Raw genomic sequence first — 16,879 nt, 5'->3', positions numbered from 1 at the left:
GATGTGGCACCCGCTGCAGTATGCGTCCCTTATTTTTTTGTATTAAAAGTGGTAACCCAACCTGGCAGGTAACAGTAATGTTTGGTCATGAAGTCGTCTAAAATCCGCCACGTGCCCTCTTTTAAGTGTGAGAAGCAGATATATATAGCCAAATTCTCGCGCTTCGTTGCGGCGAAGTACTGCTTTTAATTTTTTAAGAAAAGAAAACCTTTTTAAACGGATCGAAAATACAGTATACCAATAACAATTTGTTAAGGATCTGTTTTTTTCTGAACCTTGCTTTTCACAGCTGTCGCGCTACGGCGTGTGTTTCGTTTATTTGACAGTATGTAGATCGTGGTAATTACATTCATGGCATTCGTTTTCTGAATCACAATCTGACTGTATGGGTGGTTACCTGCCAGGTAACGCTTGTGGTTGGTCAGGAAGACGCGTTACATCCGCCACGTGCCCTCTTTCTGTTCCCAGAAGCTGATCATAGAATGGTTTTAATAGTTTACTTTCAAATAATGCAAAGAGTATGCGACACGTGTTTCTCCCTAATTCTGGGCTCATCAGGCATACACACTCACTTTATCCCCTCTCGGGAATCTAATCTCTATCGTCAGCGCCAGAGTTGAAGCCCCTAACGTTGCGGTCAGCAAGTCGGCTAACATCCGCCATGTGCCGTCTTTCAGTTGCGAGAAGCAGATCATAGAATGGTTGAAACTGTTGCCCCTAACGTTGCGCTACGGCGTGTGGTTCGTTTATACCTCGTGTCTTCTCATTAAACTTTTATCTCGCGAATATGTTATTGCAATCCGCAGCGGGAGCGTTTCTATAAACTTAATTTAAACTTACGTTTTACACCGTGCTTTGTTTCCCTTCTAAACATGCTTGTATGCTTCACTCGCTGGCTTCTTATTGTGTCGCTCCCTTCTCAATTGTTTAATAAATTTTTTGTTCTTCGCTGTTTGCGGCTCTTCCTTCATTTCTCCCTACTGAGTTCTTTTATCTCGCGAATATGTTATTGCAATCCGCAACGGGAGCGTTTCAATAAACTTAATTTAAACTTACGTTTTACACCGTGCTTTGTTTCCCTTATGAAGATGCTTGTATGCTTCACTCGCTCCCTTCTCAATTGTTTAATTAATTTTTTGTTCTTCGCTGTTTGCGGCTCTTCCTTCATTTCTCCTTACTCAGTTCACAGTCTTTTCACGTGATTACATGGGAGGCGTGATGACGTGACACTCAACTCCGCCTCCCACGGCCATCAAGCTGCCGTCCATTACAGTATATTGTCAAAAATGAGGTTCCAGTTATGACCATTACGTGTTGAATTTCGAAATGAAACCTGCCTAACTTTTGTAAGTAAGCTGTAAGGAATCAGCCTGCCAAATTTTAGCCTTCCACCTACACGGGAAGTTGGACAATTAGTGATGAGTGAGTCAGTCAGTCAGTGAGTCAGTGAGGGCTTTGCCTTTTATTAATTAGTATAGATTAATTGTGTGTTACCTACTATAGCTTACATTTGCCTATGTTATACTGGAGCCAATAACACTAGGCAATAATCGGTGCAAACTGATCATGCTAATATTTCCATCCATTTGATAGTGTGCAATTTAAAACATTTAAATAAATAACTCTATCAGGTGTGTTAGTGCTTTTGGTATGTTGTCTTGCATTCCAAACCATATGCATTTGTTTTCCCAAATACTATAGCAATCCCTGAGGGAGTGTTTGTTGGTTCTTGTTTCTGTTGCAGAAAAAGGTTTAATAAACTAACTGAAATAATTTAATATGCATAGGCAATGATTATTAAATAGGTTTTTATTAAAAATTAACCATTTAGTTAATTTTGCTTTATAGAAAAATATTAATACACTTGAAGGAAATATCATAAATTAAGTTAACATACGTTAACTTTTTAAGCAAACAGCAACCCTAAGTTTGAGTATATGTAAACAATAGAGTGCAACACATATGGAAGTCAACTTAACCAGAACAGTGAAGTGTTATCTCAAACAAACCACAAGAAGATGAAGCCAACCTGCTTATCCATCCCAGAACTGAATAAGTGTTTTTTTTATATTCCTTTCAAAACTAGTGGTGACATCTTGCAGATACCAGGCAGACAGTGGACAGGCCCAGCAAGTTAAACAATCTGGTGGTGGTGTTTTTCCTAATTTTCATGACTGGTTGTTTTGTTGAGCATGATTTAGTGGTGTAATTCTCTCATGTTTCAGTGTAGTCGTTATTGTGACTGCCCTCTGGCCTTTGGTACCAATTTTGCTTACTAAGCACACTAGTTGATAGAGCACCTGATCAGAACTATACAGATGCACACACCTTAATAATAGATTTTTCCAATCCTTCTTGTAATCACTTTCAGAAGTACTGCTTGTAAGTATAAATGCTAGTATGTTCGAGTTTTCTTTTTTTGTTAATATTTGCTGTGAAAGTTAATATTAATTCAGGACAAAATGTAGTTTATTCTGAAACAGGTCACGTTAAGCACAACTATCTTTATAACCATCAAAACAGTACTATTTTGCAACTTCTTTATAGTACAACTAATGTTTTCCATTGTTAAGATGTATACTACATTTTTGTCATGGGGTTTATAGCACAAACAACTCGGGTGTCTACTTTCTTTATTTCTGTTTTACTCTGTTTCAAACATTGTACGCCAAAGAGTTGATGCAATAAGTTGTCATTTGTTTCCACATATGTTTGGAAAGAGTTGTCTCTCTGTGTAGTTCAAGAAATGGATACTCTTCTGCAAGGTCAGATTACAAGAAGATTTGATTATGACTACAACCAAGGGTTACTGTTTCTGGTTTGGTCTCTATCTACCAAATCTTAGTGAGTTTACTGGCATTTCTTCTTCTAATAATGTCCATTAATTTATTTATGCATTTTCCTTCTTAAGACAGTTTTGATGGGCCATTCCCAATCTTCTTACAGCAGTATTTGAGGCTATATCAAATTAGACTTATCTAGAAACAAATTCATCATGATCTTTTATACAGCCTTGTTATCATGTTGATTAATCTAGCAAAACTGTAATAACAAGTATTAGAATACAGTACATCAACCATAGCTTAATGAGAAAATGATATCTAAAATTACAACAAAAAACAAGAAAAAAAAACCAAAACAAACTCTATTTGTGTGGAACTCTGCAGAGCTTTTTTAGAATCTGGCAAGAATTAATGTTATTCTAAAACAAGTCTGCTGGGCTCCTCCCAATATTTCTGCTTCACTCTGTGTTTTACTCAATATTAGAAAGTGTAACAATGTTTTTTTCACTATTGGATCTTGGTATTGGGAAAGGTTGGGATTTTTCATCTTTTGCTTATACCAATGTGTGCTTGACTGCTGGATTGAAATTGTTCAATTGTAATGCATATATCTGGAAATAAATGAAATTTCATTATGAAAATAAAAGGTTATGATAGGGACGTGAACTGCTGATGCTGTTTTAAAAAGCCACAACATGCATTTTGTAGCTTTTTAAAATTGTTTATTTGGGGTATTATGTTAAGAGGTAATACTATGTATACTAGTTACTGCACAGTCATGACTGGAATATTTTCACTCTTGATTAATGCTTATTCTTGTAACAATGTTCAAAAGTCTCCAGTCATTTTAAATAGGAACAGCTACAACAGAGACTGACATTATTTTCATATAGATGTATGAGGTTATTGTCAATCCAATTGGGATCAGTTTGAATCCAAAAAAATATTTGCTTCAAAATATATGAGAAACTGTGACCTCTGTTATCATACTGAATAATGTCAAGTATGAAACCTTTATGTTGAGTGATATGAATCAGTAGTTTTTAGAGATATCCCTCATCACATACTTTTGAGCAGGGATTAATGCACAATACAGGACTACTTAAATACATGAGTGCAGAAGTCAGAAAAAAATGACAATAGAGGATTTGACATGTGTTGCGGTTTGCTCTTAAACATCTGGATGTCACCAGGCAAAAAATAGCTTTCCAACTAATGTAATAGAATAAAAATAGCTTATACATTCATTAAAAGTTAAAAAAAAAAATTGTATTTTAGCTGTGACTGTGCCACAGTCTGCTGTGAGTACCAACATTATTCTGGGGCCTAATATGATTTCTCATCTAAATATGCCACTCCTGGAATCTGTGAAAAAAATGTATCACTAAACTGGAGTAAAATGTCCACCTAAACCTAACATACCATAAAGCAAATCTCTACTTTGTAATAAGACTGCATTATTTACCTCATTCTCACTCACAAACAAGAGTGGTTTGCTAAATACAACCAGGTGTTCAATATACCATTATTAAGAGTGCAATCACCTTTATGGATGTATCAATCTGTAAGGGGCTCATTGTGCCCTAATTTGCCCTAATATATGAACTACTTCTCTATATCTTTTGTTGGTTAAGTCTAGACATCTCAAAGATAACATGCTATCCCTTTTGGTCATCAGTTTGGAAAGTGATAAATGTTTAAAAAAAAAAATAGTACTTTTAATAAGTTTACTTGCAACTATGGCTCTACTGATTCTAGGGAGCCAATAATTTTTCCTGGCAGTGGGGTTCCCAACATTTATATAACATATCAGTCAGAACAAAGCACATTTTTCACTTTTTATTCCTGGCCATCATCTCAAATCTGATTTTCCTTTTTGAAGAGAAGAGAATGCAATAAGCTTTCTGAATAGTGCAAAGTACAAGTCAATGGAACAGCATTTGCTGTCAAAGAAGTAGCTCCAAAATACAGTTAAAAAAAAAAAGAAAAAAAAAAGCAGCTTTAAATGTAAAAAAGTACAAAAAATGTTACATAGCACATATCCAGGTCACTAGTTTCAATGTACCATCTTCAAATTGTATATTATTTTTGTATTGTATAAGGTCCTCCCTTACTTTAAAGTGCTATTGCCTTTTATCATTAAACCAACAGCACCAGACAAACAGGGCTGATTAACATTCTGAAACCAAAACTTCAGTTTTCTGGTGGTGTCTGATTATCTTGTGCTAGCAGAAGCACTGGGAAGGTAAAGATCTAGACTACAGATCAGCCAAAGGAAGTGAAAGATAAGCTAGGTATTTTCTTTTATAAGAGAAAAATAAAGAAGACAGAGACATTCACCTCAGCTACAAATTAATCATTATAATCACCAAAAATAACAAAAAAAAAAAAATTATAATACTAACCGTGGATTAATGATCCATTAAGCCACTGTATGTAGTAGTTTTTGGGGAATGAAAGTACGATCTCATTACTGATTATAGAAAATGGCAGAAGCAGCACTGCCCCAGCAGAGACAGCCAATGTGAATGTGCACAAATAAAGCCTGCAAATCAAAGACAAAATGTTAACAGAGAAATAAAACGTATTACCATGAAATATTTATTTAGCAATTATTAAGCAGTCAGGAACATAGACTTTGACAAAAAAGATGCAAACAGACATTTAAAACATACAGAGAAGACTAAAACGGTACAGAAATGACATTAATATTGTTCATTTAGTCCTCAAATGGCAAAATCCTTGAAATTTACACCAATATATAGTTGAAGACAGAACTTTACATTCACTTAGGGTGAATTCTTTAAAACTCACATTATAACCCCATCACAGATTTTATACCAACAAACTAAAAATTTGGCATATCATTTAGGACATCTACTTTGTGCAGGCAAAAACAATTTTTCCCAGCAATGTTCACAAAGAATACTATATGATGTGCTACTACTTTGCATATTCAGCATAGACCTAGTAACAGAATATACCGGTATATAGTACAGTAGAAGTTCAAACCTAGGTTGTGATGAAGAGTAGTTATCCTATTTGCTCTATAATATTTATTTTAACAAGGATGAGTGATATTCCAGAGAAGGAACATTTTGTAAGTCAAATAAGTTTGGTACATATAATAATACTTTAACCATATTCAATACATTATTTCTAAAAGATTAATTAATAACACTTGCTTACAAATAATGAAAATTTAACAGTAAAAATAATGCAACAAAAAATGAAAAATTTAAATAATAAGATTTTTCTTCAGAAATTTTCAAGTAAGATATAACTTTTATTACAACTGAGATGCTCACTATCACAATTATTAATTTTAATGTAATGTTTACATATTGTAAAATAATTTTGAACTTGAATTTGAGTTGTCTGGCCCAGTTATGATCCACAGTCATGGATCTAAAGTATTTTCTTTAGATAATCACTTTTACATTGTTGAACCACATATCACCAGTTTGACTAATACTGCCTGAACAAAATAATGATGTCATAAACAGTTTCATTCCAAAATATTAATAGGAGGAAAAGAAGATATGCTGAAAATTAATGCAATTCTGCACTATTTTTTGTAGAAATCCAAAACAATTTGCCTAATTACCTAAATTCAGAATACATTTAGGGGTAAGGATGAAGTCTCTAGTCTGCATGTGAAAACTAATTTAACCAAAACTGTTAATACAGTTCTTGTACTACTAAAGTTTAAGGTGTGTTTAAAAATACCACAAGGCAGGTACTGCTAAAGCATGTTTTCACAACATGATGCCCTCAGAAGAAGTAACATAATGAGCCTCAGAAGATATGAACAAAAGAGCTTAATGAGCATTTAAGGCCATAAAACTATAATAATACAACATTTATAATACTGGAAAAGTGTTTTACTTTAATATTTGAACTACAAATGATGTTAGTTTACAACTGCATATAATAGCATGAAAAGTCTGTCAGATAACTTTCAAGGAATTTTGGTAATGACTCAGTGGATAACTGCTGTGATGGATGGCCAGCTAAATATTCCGGCCCTCACCCCCAGGCCGCCAGGTGGAGCTCTCCCGACAGCATGGAGGTCCCCCGAATTCCAGCAGGGCCTTATGGACCTTGTAGTTTGAATGCACAGCCCTTCCTGCTACCATGGGGGTCACCGGGAGTCGCTGTAGGGAGGCTGACAGACTGTTATGTGCCCTATAACCTGGAAGTACGTCCTGGTCACATGAACAGAAGAAACAACGTGCTTCCACGTTGAAGAGAAGGGCTTTCACTCTGACCCGGAAGTAATGAGGACTTGTGGATGATTGGATAAGAACCACTTCCGGGTCAGGGGGTATAAAAGGATGCTGGGAAAGCCCAGACACTGAGCTGAGTTGGGAGGAAGGGTGGCGAAGTGTCTGGGAGAGGAGGATTGGTATTTGTAGTGATTATTGATTATTGTATGTGTAGTGTGGAGGGTGCTTTGTGCACGTAATTATTATAAAATAAATAAGTCTTGGACTTTTACCTGGTGTTTGGCGTGGTACCTGAGGGTTCAAGAGGTCGATAAAAGCCTCTACTGCTACACTGCTTAATTTCTGTATATATAAAAATCCAACGTACTGAGCTATTCGGAATAACTGAATATAGTTCAGGGGACCAATCATAGGTATCTATTATGGTGTAAGAGTTTGAAATGGCAAAAAATAACAAAGATTTAGAATTAATTTCAAAATGGCTCCTTGTTTCAAAAGCAGTTTTACAGATATTGACAAGCCTTTCACAGGAGAAAAAAAAATACACTGCACTACACTATACATGATGTTAATGCTCATGTGCACAGAACTGATTGATTCACCCTTACAGCTGCAGAAATACAAGTGTAGCTGTCACAGTGTATTAATGAGCTTGGTACAGGAGTGGTGTTTCTTCAGAAGATTGGCAAAAGATTTTTACAGTCAGAAAATAATTGAACTGTTATGGTAAAAAAAGAAGAAACATGAACAAATCTGAAACGAAAAAGGCTACTTAAGATAATGGATAGGCAGACCTATTTTCTCATTACTCTATAATATTGTGATTGTCTTTGTTCATAAATTAGTATACATTTTCTCCACACGTCTGGTTTCATTAATCAAAACTATACCAATTTTTTTAGTTTTCGACATATCATTTTGGCCCATAAATGATCCAAATAGAATAAAAGAAACCCTGCAAAACAACTCTGATTTAGGTCATGTTTACATGCACACACATTGCCAGATTAGTAACAAGTACATAAAAAAGTAAATGAAATAAGGACAATACAACAAAAATGTATTTTCAGCACTCATAATTATGGTCAAAAAAAGTTAATACTATAAGTTGCAGAATGTTAAATGTGACAAAGGACTAGTTTTACTTTTTTTGTAGGTGCACTAAAATAGCATTTGAATTGGAAATGTTTCACTAGATTTTTTGATTTTCCTGTTAAGCATCATACAAAACTAAATCTGCAGAGAACTAACGCATATAAAATGACATTTATCAAATAAAAAACATAAATAAAAAAAAAACTTTGGTATGAGAAAACACTATTTTCATCTATTCTAATACAAACATCATTCTGCACCATTACTTAAATGGGAGTAAAGTTACCTTCAGTATAAAAGTAAGCCTATCTTCTCAACAGCTGCTTGAAGTTTGGACCACAGAAAATCAATTCTAGTTGTCATTAATAATAAAGGAAAACAGTTTTTGCTTGGTACGATCAATTCTTAACATTTTAATCAAATACAGTCTTTCAAGTAAAGTTTTTCTTAATAAAATCTCACTCAAAGATATGCAAATAAACCAAAATGCACCATTAGAGAATAGAAGCAAAACAATATTTCAGTATGCTGTGCTTGTTAAGGAAAAACTGCTTGGACACAGAGAATATCGTCTGTATACTGCTAATGATTAAGACAGATCTAGATGGATCAGGAGATGAAGACATAGTCAAGAAATTAAGTTGAGGGTCAAAACCAAGATATCAGTTCAAATGTGAGTCGGACAAATTGATAAACCAAAGTCAAATTCAGAAAACAGGATGTGATGTTCATAAATCACAGTTTCTTTAGAAAGCACAAGTTCAGTGAGAATCTGGCACAATGCTGGCTGAAATTCCATCAAATTAATAACATCACACAATGCAACTTCAGTGGGCACACCCTAGCAACCAGTACCCAGGTCCAAAATATAACACTAAAATAAAACAATAGCAGTAAACGTATATGATCCATCCATCCATCCATTTTCCAACCCGCTGAATCCGAACACAGGGTCACGGGGGTCCGCTGGAGCCAATCCCAGCCAACACAGGGCACAAGGCAGGAACCAATCCCACCGCAGGACACACACAAACACACCCACACACCAAGCACACACTAGGGTCAATTTAGAATCGCCAATCCACCTAACCTGCATGTCTTTGGACTGTGGGAGGAAACCGGAGCGCCCGGAGGAAACCCACGCAGACACGGGGAGAACATGCAAACTCCACGCAGGGTGGACCCAGGAAGTGAACCCGGGTCTCCTAACTGCGAGGCAGCAGCGCTACCACTGCGCCACCGTGCCGCCCACGTATATGATTCAACGAAAAAGATTAGACCATTAGATTCCCCATATTGTATAACCAAAATAAAAAGTTACAACAGGATAAAGAAAAATGTACTTTAAGACTAATGTAATAGTCTTGTGGTGGGTTAAAGCCACACATCACATCCCTCAGATCATAGCATAAATTGATGCCACTCATATCCCTATGTAACTTATTGCCTCCTTTTCTTAAATGTGTGGTAGATAGAATTTCAAGAGTACTGACAATAAATGCAGGTGTTCGAATGTTGAAATGACATTCACACTATTCCATGTCCCTTTATTAACTGATTTCCACCTTACAGAACAAGTTGCTGAAATTTAAATGACTCCTTTCATTCAGATTAGGGCTTTCAAATCAGCCAAAAATCAAAGCTGGAATATTAAAGGTTAAAAATCAGTAAATGCTCAAAAATATTTGTCAATTTCTTATTATCTTTACTGCTTGTGCTACATTTGCAAACCATGATATGCTAATGAATCGTGAATAATTTCTAAAATAAGCATTTGAAAACTGAATCCTTCAAATTAATGCAACACTTGAAAACACAGCCCTTCACAAAACCAGGACTGTCAGCAGGCAGAAAATGACATGGTGAAAACTGTTGTTCAGTCAAAAAAAAATGCAGACGAAAGATCCAACTGAATATTTTTCAGCATGGGACACCTGTTGAGAACTGTAGGATCCATTTCCATTTTGCCCTTTTTACAGTTACAGGTAAACTGTAATACAGGTTAGCCACATTTTTTTGTTTTATATTGATACAATTATAATTCATATTTGTAATTTTTCTGACAGTGTGTTTATAAAGCTTTGAGTGTTTAAGTATCGTGAATTTGCTGCTTAAAAGATAAACATGAAGACCAAACAAATGTGACACTGGCAAACACAGCTCTTTACAAAACAAGATACTCAGAGAGTGAGAGAGCAATAAGATTAAAGAGAAACTGAAGCCAGGGATAATTGCATTGCTTGTTATGCACATAATATACCCAGGCAAAATCGCTTTTGACTGTTCATACATGTTAATATTGTTTACTCTACTAGAGGTCAGGAAAAGGTATGTAACTGCACATCTTTCCTTTATTAAAGTGGTTCCTGTACATGTTTCATACATGAAAACTGAAAGTACTTAATCTTGCTTTATAATAGACTTTTACTCCATATTATAATGTGGAAACAAGATTCAACTTGCTGTTCTTTGTTTACACAGCAGGAGGTTTGCTTTAAAAAAAAAAAAAAAAAACCTTCTGGGTCATCTACCATAATACCTTGCATAAAGGAGCACTTCAACTAAATTACCATAAATCTTAGAAAAGCAGTGGCTGAAATGATTGGCTTTTGTGAGCGATCACTTTACTGATCATCAATCAAGTCTTTTTGGTGAAAATTGGCTGACTGATCAGAGCATCCCTAAGTGAGGTAGATGAAAAATTAATTCTAAAATAAAATATGTAAATGATGTGCAAAACAGATAAACAGACACATTGCATATTGTGTCTGGAGTAAGACAATGCCAAGATTAGTTGGAGGTAAAGAAAACACCTTTACTTTAACATTTAGGTTTTTGTATTTGAATACAAAGTTTTTATAACTCATCTAAATTATATTCAAACTAGCCAACCCGCGGCGTAGCATACGCCGCATAATTATGTATTGATGGGTGAACACTTCCTGAAAGACACAGTTGTCCAAATGGGGTTTGTTTTGAGGACACGACTGTAGGTGAATGAAAAGATGGAACTCTGAAGAGGGCAACATACAATACAGCGTTTTACATGCTGCATACAGCGATTCATATTGAAGCATAGACATTGCTAAGACCATGGGATACCCCTCGCAAACTGTTTTACACGCTGCACACAGCGATTCACATCTGCGACAAACAAATTGTTTTACACACTGCATACAGCGATTCACATCCATGCCAAATATGATTCTTCTTAGATGGTCCTGTCGCCTCCACCCTCGCTCTCGAAGCATACACACTGCCTGGTCATGTGCCCGCTCGCAAGAGCAACTAACAGAGACCCGCCCACCAACTGTAACACCATGGGATACCCCTCACAAACGGTTTTACACGCCGCATACAGCGATTCACATCCGCGACAAACATGCTTCTTCTTATGGGGTGGGTTTGAGGATACGACTGTAAGGGAACTCTGGAGAGAGCAACATACAATTGTCCGTGACTGAAAACTGGAGGACCACTGCTGTGCCCCCACCTCCCACAGCGAGGGACGGGGCTGGATGGCAGTTGCGCGTGGAGGGCAGAACGGGGTGTGAGGGGAAGGACGCCCAGTGAGGATGATGTATTGATGGGTGAACAGTCATCTCTTAGTCATCGTTCAGTATGCACTGCCTGCTCATGTGCCCGCCCCCAACTCCTCACCTGAATTGCTTTCGTCTGTGTACAGTCCACATGCACTTGTGAGTCATGTTGACTATTCATTTTCCAAACACCGCCCCAGTCGGTTTCGCATCTGCTACAGTCCACATGCACCTCTGAGCCATGTTGACTTTTCATTGTTCTGTTTGTCTGGGCCGGGGTGAGGATTCCCATGTTGAGTCTAATTAAGCCAAAGGCTCCACACCTGGTGGTGCCCTTCCGTCAATTCCTTTACGTTTCAGCCTTGCAACCATACTCCCCCCGGAACCCAAAGACTTTGGTTGCCCAGCGGATCATGGGAATAACGCTGCCGGATCGCCAGTCGGCATCATTTATGGTTGGAACTACGACGGTATGTGATCGTCTTCGAACCTCCGACTTTCGTTCTTGATTAATGAAAACACTCTTGGCAAATGCTTTCGCTCTCGAGCGAATTGTTGGTGGGTGGGGCTCTGACGTGCGTGTGCCATGGTCAGCTGCTTAGTGAATTGTTGGTGGGCGGGGCTCTGTGAGTTGGCGTGCGTGGCTCCGTCGTGCGTATCACACGGTCTGTCTTGCGTGCAGCTTCTTGCGTGCCCTGGTCGACAAACAAACTGTTTTACACGCTGCATACAGCGATTCACATCTGCGACAAACATGCCGGCTGCCCGGTGGGTCATGGGAATAACGCTGCTGGATCGCCAGTCGGCATCGTTTATGGTCGGAATTACGACGGTATGCGATCGTCTTCGAACCTCCAACTTTCGTTCTTGATTAATGAAAACATTCTTGGCAAATGCTTTCGCTCTTGCGCGAATTGTTGGTGGATGGGGCTCTGTTGTGCGTGTGCCATGGAGACGAAAGCGACTTTCGTGGTGTTTGTTGCCTGGAGAGCGAGGGTGGATGCGGGCCAGGGAATAAGGAGTATTGTGTAGACAAATGTTTTCCGTGTTCCTGCAGGACCATCTAAGAAGAAGCATGTTTGTCGTGGATGCGAATCGCTGTATATAGCGTGTAAAACAGTTTGCGAAGGTGGATGCGGTCGTGCGTCGTAACCGAAAAGACAACGTGGCTCAGAGGTGCATGTGGACTGTAGCAGAGACGAATGCAAATGACGCCGTGTTTTGTGAGTTGCTGCGTCCGAGTTGGTGGCCGTGGCTCTGCGAGTTGTCGCCATATCCAATGGTCTTAGAGTTGGTGGGCGTGGCTCCGTCCTGCGTGCTCCATGGGTGTCTTGCTTGCTGATGGCTTAGTGAATTATATATATATATATATATATATATATATATATATATATATATATAGTGTCATTCTACCTGACAGACTTATTTGAAATTGAAATGTATTTCTGCACGGTCTTAATCTAAACATCCAAAGTACTAGCATTCCTTATTCTCAAAATGCTTGCATATACTATGCTCCACACATCATTCATTCTTGCTATTGGCTGAGTTAATAATAATTAATAAATAAAGAGAAAATATCTGCACATCATTTTCAAATGTGTCAGGTTTCTGACCACAAAAAAAAAAACATGTGTCCACATAAGAGCTTTGAGTGTGAGAAAGCTGCTACATAAATAAAATGTATTACAATTATTATTTTACCAAGCTTTATTAACTTATTAATCTATTATTAACCTTCCCTTGCTTTAACAGATCTCCAATTAGCTGCTTTGAGCAGCCCATGTTTGTTCAGTGTAGGCACCTATACTAACCTAAGATCAAATAGCTGAAACAAGTTTTGAGGCCTGTTTGTCATTGTTACTTCATGCTAAATTTACATGATTTTAGGACTTGCTAAGTACCAGAAGACGGCAACATATGTCCTAATGTATCATACTTGTATCAGTATGCTGCTGCTGGAGAATGTGAATTTCCCATTGGGATTAATAAAGTATCTATCTATCTATCTATCCATCCATCCATCCATCTATCTATCTATCTAATATAAAACTATAAAATGAAAGATGGTGTTCTTTCTTCTTCAAAGTGCCGGTGGAAAATGTATGAGTGGATGTGTCACAAAACACTATTCAGCATTTGCACCAATAACCCAGACTTTAACACCATTCTGAGCCAGTATGTTGTTGATTGGCTCTGGTTTCAGAACTATTCACTCAAATGAAATGTTCTGTTAGCTGTTTTTGCGTAAATTAGACAAATGATGATTTCCTTCAAAAAATGTGTAACAACACTTTCTATTTTGAATGAGATAACATTAAAAAATAATCAAAAAGAGTTGTACTCTTATTTTCTTGCCTGCCCTTTAATAATACAGTTTGATTAACTAAAAGCAAAGAATACTATTGAAGTAATACAATGAAATATTAAATATAACTATAATTACTTTTTCAAAAATGTGAACATTATCAGACCAATCAGATACATCAATCTGAATACATTTTATTTGCAATTTATTAAAATTCCAGTAATCTAAACAGTTGTAGATGTTAAAGAAAATTACAGAAAATATTTTACTTGCTAAACAATAAATCATTTATGATCACTGATTTCAATGCATAGTACATACGATATTCTGTTGACTATGGCATCCTCATCTTCATGATCATCTAAAAAATAAAAAAGGTAAATATGTTGTTTATAAGGTCACTTAGGAAAGATGTATAAATAAGTTTTGATTATGTTAATGTATACCTTATTTATCTGTGCAGTTCTCAGTTTTAAATAAATGTAAAGATCTAGAATCCAACCACAAAGCCAGCTACTATATCAACAGAAGCAATACCATCCATCCATTTTTGAAACTAATTACCCAGACAGCAGTGGTTCAAGGAAGCTAGAGCCTATCCCAGCAAGCACTAAGCATAAGGCTGAAACAATGAATGAACAGGACACCAGCCTATCGCAGAGTGAACACACAGAACCGCACACAAACACATATACATTAGGGGCCAATATAGCATGTCTTTAGGCTGTGAGAGGAAATTTGATTATCTGGAGGAAACCTATATGGGCATGGGGAGAACATATGAAGTCCACATGGAGAGCACCTGGACTTGAACCCCAGTCTCCTTGTTGTGAGGCAGCAGCACTATCACTGCACCACCATGCTACCCAAACAATATTGTAACACTAAGCTCTATGTCAAGTCTGATGTCTGTCTTTTACATCCTTATATATCTATAGCAACATTAACTTATGGGGCTTTCTAAAAGGTGTTATCCTTCTGCAGTCATGGTTTGAAAAGCCCAAACCTTCTTGTGCTGTTTTAATGTACTTGCACTACATTAAACAGCAGATGACACATGGGAGCGCAAGTAACATGAATGTGTTTAAACATAAAAATGTCATGTTAAATACTGGAAATATGCCATTAATGACTCTCAAATAGGGCTGGGCGATATAACCAAAATTGAGGTTTTATTTGATACATTTTTAAGTTTCTAGAGGATCTATAGCTTTATCAATTTTGTTTACACCACAAATATTCACTCAGCAGTGATATGTAGTACACATAACTCAGCACTGTTGTTTGGGTATTTGCACTTTCAAATGTACAGTTGGTCTTACTGTTAAAATCACCAATCAGGCATTCATGTACTGTACATTCTTGTCTGAATGACTTAAGGTCAAGTTATTTCCTTTAACTTGTGACTGGTCTGTTTTCAAGTCTGAACTCCTTACACAGATTCATGATTTACCTCTCATACATTGGGGTTCTTTGGTGGAAATGGAGCAGAGAATTGGGAAATTATTCTACAGGATGACAGTACAAGTTAAGATATTATCTGTGAAAAAAGCACTCGTGGACTTACTGCATTAAGATGGTTTGGCGTCAAAGAGTTGGGCGAGCAACAAAGCACAGTCACATGTAAGCTACCCCTAAAAAAGATTGTTTACAAAGCTACCAGTACTACAAATATCTTACATTACCTCAAACAATGTTACATAGTTCAGTACAAAGACAGCATAACACTCTATACTGCACAGTCTTCCTCTTGTACTTCCAAACCAAAACTGCCATCTTTAACCTTCTTAGCATTACATATTTTCTCAAAAAACCATGTAAAAGCATTGCATTTTTGGTTTAAAAAATTACATTTTTATTAAATTTCAAAAATATAATAATGACACAAATAATAATAATGATGATGATGAATAATAATATGAAATGAAAAACAATAATGCTAATACTGTATATACTGTCAAAATGTTTCTTTTGTGTGGTATGTCTTGAAGTATAGTGAATACACAATCCAACGTCACAGTGGGGACAATAATAATGTGGTTCCTTGTGGATTTTCTTTCCAGACTGAAATTAACTTTTGAAAAGTACATGTACGAGATGGATTCTGCTTCTTCTGTTTTGGTGATATAAATTCAATGAAATGTCAATCAATAAGATGCTCTGAATTGATCCTCGATGTGCTGGGTCGCAAGTAACATGAATGTGACCACTTTACTTTGACGGTGGGATCGACGGTGGAAGTGCAGCAATGATTTGTTTGACTAATTGGCATTTGAAGTTTGCAAGAGAGACAGTCCTGTCAGCTTGTTGTTGGAATTGCACAAATGAATTTCAAATACGCTGTTCAACCAGACGATGAAATATCTTCTTATAATTCTTCTTTTGTTGCTTTCACATAACGGAATAGAAAGTCAATTGTAGATCAGCACGATCTACACTACCCATGTTGTAGTTGACCACAACACAAGGCTTTGTAACCTCTTTGTTGCTTTTAGCTTGAACAGTTACAGAAGCTGTATTATGCACAGGACTAAAAAGACAAACATCTTTCTTGTCTTTCTATCTCATTGGAAGGACTTTACACTTAAGCCAAGCCACTAGTGCACATCACTGTAGTTAAGCTCACCCAAAGTCTTTAGGCATGCTACAACAGATGGGATGCACTGTTCCATATGCGTCAGTCGTTCTTTGCAACAAGTTGTCAAATAGGTTGAGCGAAGTATAAAAATTGTCCATGGTTACACAGTAACCTTGATCAAACAAAGCATCTAGCAATGTCAGCACTGACTATGTAGCAATGCCATACTGGTTGTATTTCTCGTCAAACTTAGTCCCTTTTCATATGTACAAAACAGAACTCCAGCTGTATCCAGTGTTAGATTTGCAAAGCATGAAGAACCTTGTACCAAATCTTGCTCTTTTTGA

At 36.9% G+C, this 16,879-nt stretch overlaps 1 protein-coding gene across 2 annotated transcripts in view; it reads right to left on the bottom strand.

The window, feature by feature from the left end:
* The window catches only part of lmbr1 (limb development membrane protein 1), a 161,841-nt gene that overhangs the window by 120,890 nt on the left and 24,072 nt on the right, over positions 1–16,879 (bottom strand). The window contains exons 3-4 of one of the 2 annotated variants that reach the window (XM_051929120.1): positions 14,276–14,315; positions 5,189–5,328 (exon numbers count right to left, since the gene is read on the bottom strand). In XM_051929120.1, coding sequence (XP_051785080.1) covers positions 5,189–5,328; positions 14,276–14,315 — 180 coding nt within the window. The remainder of the gene's footprint in view (positions 1–5,188; positions 5,329–14,275; positions 14,316–16,879) is intronic. The other variant, XM_051929121.1, reaches the window with a different exon arrangement.

Source organism: Erpetoichthys calabaricus, chromosome 6 (assembly GCF_900747795.2).
Source record: "Erpetoichthys calabaricus chromosome 6, fErpCal1.3, whole genome shotgun sequence".
NCBI lineage: Eukaryota > Metazoa > Chordata > Cladistia > Polypteriformes > Polypteridae > Erpetoichthys > Erpetoichthys calabaricus.
The sequence above is the reverse complement of the archived record's forward strand: the minus strand, read 5'-3'. Positions and strand labels throughout refer to the sequence as shown.